This window comes from Cryptomeria japonica, chromosome 9, assembly GCF_030272615.1.
Source record: "Cryptomeria japonica chromosome 9, Sugi_1.0, whole genome shotgun sequence".
Classification (NCBI taxonomy): Eukaryota; Viridiplantae; Streptophyta; class Pinopsida; order Cupressales; family Cupressaceae; genus Cryptomeria; species Cryptomeria japonica.
Window position 1 is genome coordinate 588,792,434 of NC_081413.1, and position 1,933 is coordinate 588,794,366.

The 1,933-nt window shown below is 33.8% G+C and overlaps 1 protein-coding gene across 1 annotated transcript; it reads right to left on the reverse strand.

Annotated features, from left to right (window-relative positions):
* Positions 1–250: 250 nt before the first annotated feature.
* Positions 251–1,241, reverse strand: LOC131071865 (major strawberry allergen Fra a 1.07). Its single transcript, XM_058007829.2, has 2 exons — positions 1,003–1,241; positions 251–834 (listed from the first exon to the last, which is right to left on the reverse strand). Exons 1-2 carry the CDS (start codon positions 1,181–1,183, stop codon positions 533–535), a joined length of 483 nt encoding a protein of 160 aa, XP_057863812.2. The 5' UTR covers positions 1,184–1,241; the 3' UTR covers positions 251–532.
* Positions 1,242–1,933: the final 692 nt, after the last annotated feature.

Consider the following 1,933-nt stretch of genomic DNA (forward strand, 5'->3'; position numbering starts at 1 on the left):
CATTTGATAAAAACTTGATAACCTTTTTTTTTTCTTGATAACTTCATAACCTTGTTATTACATTGTCAATTGTTAAATTTTTTAAAATTTTAAGTAATAATAATTTTTATAATACTAAATTTATCATCCAAAAAGAAATTACATATCGTAGTTTTAATTCACTTGAATTCTATATGCATTACTTCATAATTTTATTTAATAAAGACTATAAGACAAGCCATATATTTATATTTCAAAATTACACAACATAACTATGTAATTAAGAAAGCGTCACTCTTTAGCTCATTATTACAACAGATACACATTTAATAGGGAGGAGGCTACTATTGGGGAGCCAGACTGTCGCTGGAATCTGAGACAACATTGCTAAAGTTTCAAAGCTTTACTACTGGATCCAGCCCACAGGCCTGAGACGCACATATTCTTATTGAGCTAGATTTAAGTCGCACTGCTGCCACTAAGAAAGAGGGGAATCCTATGAGATACACAAATTTTTATTGAGCAAGTGGCGCTGCGGGAGATCTTGATGCTTTTAACAGTATAAAGTGGGATTGGCAATGAGATATTGCTCCACCTGCTTGAACAAACCAGTGCTGTTGGCCTTGATCTCCTCAACTTTGGCTTCATCATGGGGAACACCAGGGAGGCTATCATAGTTGCAGGAATAAGTACTAATGGATCCACCCCCTGCTTTGGGGGTGAATTTCACCTTGAAGCTTACTGAGGCAACTTTTTTCCCCAATGCTCCTCCTTCCACATGGCTGAAACAATAAACCATGTTGGCCTCATCAATTAAGTCCACTTTCTCTTTCACATAGCTGAAATCCTTGTTGGCTGCAACAATAACGCTTTCATATAATAACATTACCAATAATATATGTAACTCTTTTTCATATAATAACATTACCAATAATATATGTAACTCTTTTGATTCATAACTTCATGAAAAAAGCATTTATCTAATAAAAAAGAATGTCTTTTTATTTATAATCAAAACCTTACCTGCAGTGAAGTTAACCTGTCGAATGGTGCCAACTCCTCCATCTCCTTGAAGAAGTGTGATGCCTGTAATGAGGCCTGGTGCTTGCTTTGGCAATAAGTTGTGGGAGTCCAGAGTTGCCTTCCACAGCCTTTTTGCATCCACTGTAGACTCTACCTCAATACTGAAACTTCCTGCTACCATCTTCTCTTATCTGAAGATTTCTACTACAACTCTTCTTAGAAATGCCTTCCTTCTTTTGGAGTGGATTGGGATGTGGTGTATAAGAAGATGTATGGTATTTATAGTGAATAACAAGAGGTCTCCATCTTTCGTATGACGTGTTTTTTGAGTCAAGGCAACTCGAAACAAGGAATGTGGCAAATCGTTTAGGCTAAAGGAGTTGGATTTTCTTGGTAAAGGTTCATGGAAAGTAGACAGAAAACAAAAGATTATTGGGGATGTCACATGTTTTGAATGTTTGTTAATGGTCACAGGCAATCCATTTCCATTTTTAATTTATTTTTCAACAGTTTTAGAAGCTTCCTGGTCCCACTCTCATTGAAATTCTTATGAAGATGTAGGTGGACAAGAAAATGGTTATCTGTATGGAGAAATGTAAGATGTATGTAGGCAAGCAAATGAATATTATTATTGACTTTTCTGTTTTGGGATTAGGATTTATATTATAATTTGAAGTTTTTACATTCAAATCAGTAGGTTCTAGTTGGATTTTAGAATTGTCAGTTTTGCAATGTGAATTTGAAAAATTTCTTATGATAAAAATAAAATAAAAAAGATAAGTGAATGGTTGGAAAATGAATAAAAATATTATTGATAAAGTTATGTAATAGGTTAAGTATTATCTATTTTAACAGTTCAAAGTCAATTTTGGTCAAGAAAATAAGGTAAAGTTTATCACAATTTAGTGTGGATGAGGTGTAAATTGCTATT

What these genes read in the sequence shown, in the direction of transcription:
- LOC131071865 (XM_058007829.2), bottom strand. Translation starts at nt 1,183, where the DNA reads ATGGTAGCAGGAAGTTTCAGTATTGAGGTAGAGTCTACAGTGGATGCA. An exon ending in ACAGGTTAACTTCACTGCAG is followed by an intron (nt 835 to 1,002) that starts GTAAGGTTTTGA and finishes TTATTGTTGCAG; the next exon opens with CCAACAAGGATTTCAGCTAT.